Source organism: Bison bison, unplaced genomic scaffold (assembly GCF_000754665.1).
Source record: "Bison bison bison isolate TAMUID 2011002044 unplaced genomic scaffold, Bison_UMD1.0 scf7180017847066, whole genome shotgun sequence".
NCBI lineage: Eukaryota > Metazoa > Chordata > Mammalia > Artiodactyla > Bovidae > Bison > Bison bison.
In genome coordinates, this window is record NW_011477639.1 from 108283 (window position 1) to 109481 (window position 1199).

Here is a 1199-nt window from a genome sequence, read left to right on the forward strand (position 1 = left end):
GCCATGAACCTCTCTCCTTCCTCCCATCTTCGGGGGCCCCTCGGGCCAGCAGCCCACTCCCAGACCTACCCATGTCTGCATCTTCCCCGGGCTCTGCCCCCTCGGGCTCTGCGTACTCCTCAGGCTCCAGGAAGTCATCTGCAGAGAAGGGAGCGCCCGGGCACAAGGCCGGTTAGGCTGCGGCGGGCACTGAGCCTGCCCCGGCCTGCCCCCAGGGGCCCCACCTGCAGCGCCCCTGCCCCGGCCTGCCCCCGGGGGCCCCACCTGCGGCGCCCAGGTCCTCCACCGAGTCCTCCAGACGGTCCTCCTCCACGGGCCACAGCCCCTGCTCGGCCCTCGGCAGCCACCGCTCAGCCGCCTGTACAGAGACAGCCCCTCAGAGGCACCGCTGCCTCCCACCAGGCCCCGCGGGGTCCATGTGGTGGCTGGTACTTGCCTCCCTCCTCTGCATCTTCCGGAGCGTCTCCAGCTGCTCCTTCACGTGCTTCCAGTACAGAACCTCCATGTCTGCACACACAAGCCTCATGAGGGGGCTCCCTCATCCTGCCTGGGCCCACCCGAGTCCACTCGGCCTCTGGCCTCCCCGGGCTGAGGGGGGCGGTGCAGCGTGGGGTCAGCCTCCCTCAAAGAGCCCCAGGCTCACCTGCAAAGGAAGGGCCCTTTCGCCGGGACCTCCTGCTGTCGGTGTGGTCGGCATCTGCAAGAAGCCCAGGTTAGCAGGGGCGGAGCCAAGGCCCACAGCCGCGCCAGCCCCGGGCCCCACGCACAGGCAGCCAGGTACCACTGGTGGAAGTCCTGCAGCTTGACAGCGCCCTTCCTCTTACGCTTCTGTCCTGGCGCCTCCTCCACTCGGGGGGGCACGGAGTAGGGCCTACCTGGGGGCAGACAGGCAGTCCCGGAGCGCAGCCACAGCCCGGGGCCGTCTCCGTGCCCACAGGCCCTGGAGCCCCAACCTCCACTCCAGCCAGGTGAGCCCAGCTCCTACCCCCTGGTGCCCAGGGGCCATGCCCGCCGCGTTACCTTTCCTGAAGGGCTTAGAATCTGGGGAGTCGAAGGGGTCCAGGCCCTGCCAGGGGTCTGGGGTGTCCTGAGCACAAGCAGACACAGGAGAGTGGAGGGTGCGCCCCCCAGGCGAGACGCATGGGGAGGGGGCAGCCTGGAGCCGCAGCAGGGGGGCCCAGCGCTGGGGAGGAAGTGTG

The 1199-nt window shown here is 69.9% G+C and overlaps 1 protein-coding gene across 1 annotated transcript in view; it reads right to left on the bottom strand.

Annotated features, from left to right (window-relative positions):
* NCAPH2 (non-SMC condensin II complex, subunit H2) overlaps positions 1–1199 on the bottom strand; it is a 10344-nt gene that overhangs the window by 969 nt on the left and 8176 nt on the right. The window contains 6 exon segments of the mRNA XM_010841515.1: positions 70–138; positions 265–358; positions 437–507; positions 644–697; positions 768–875; positions 1021–1156. Coding sequence (XP_010839817.1) covers positions 70–138; positions 265–358; positions 437–507; positions 644–697; positions 768–875; positions 1021–1156 — 532 coding nt within the window.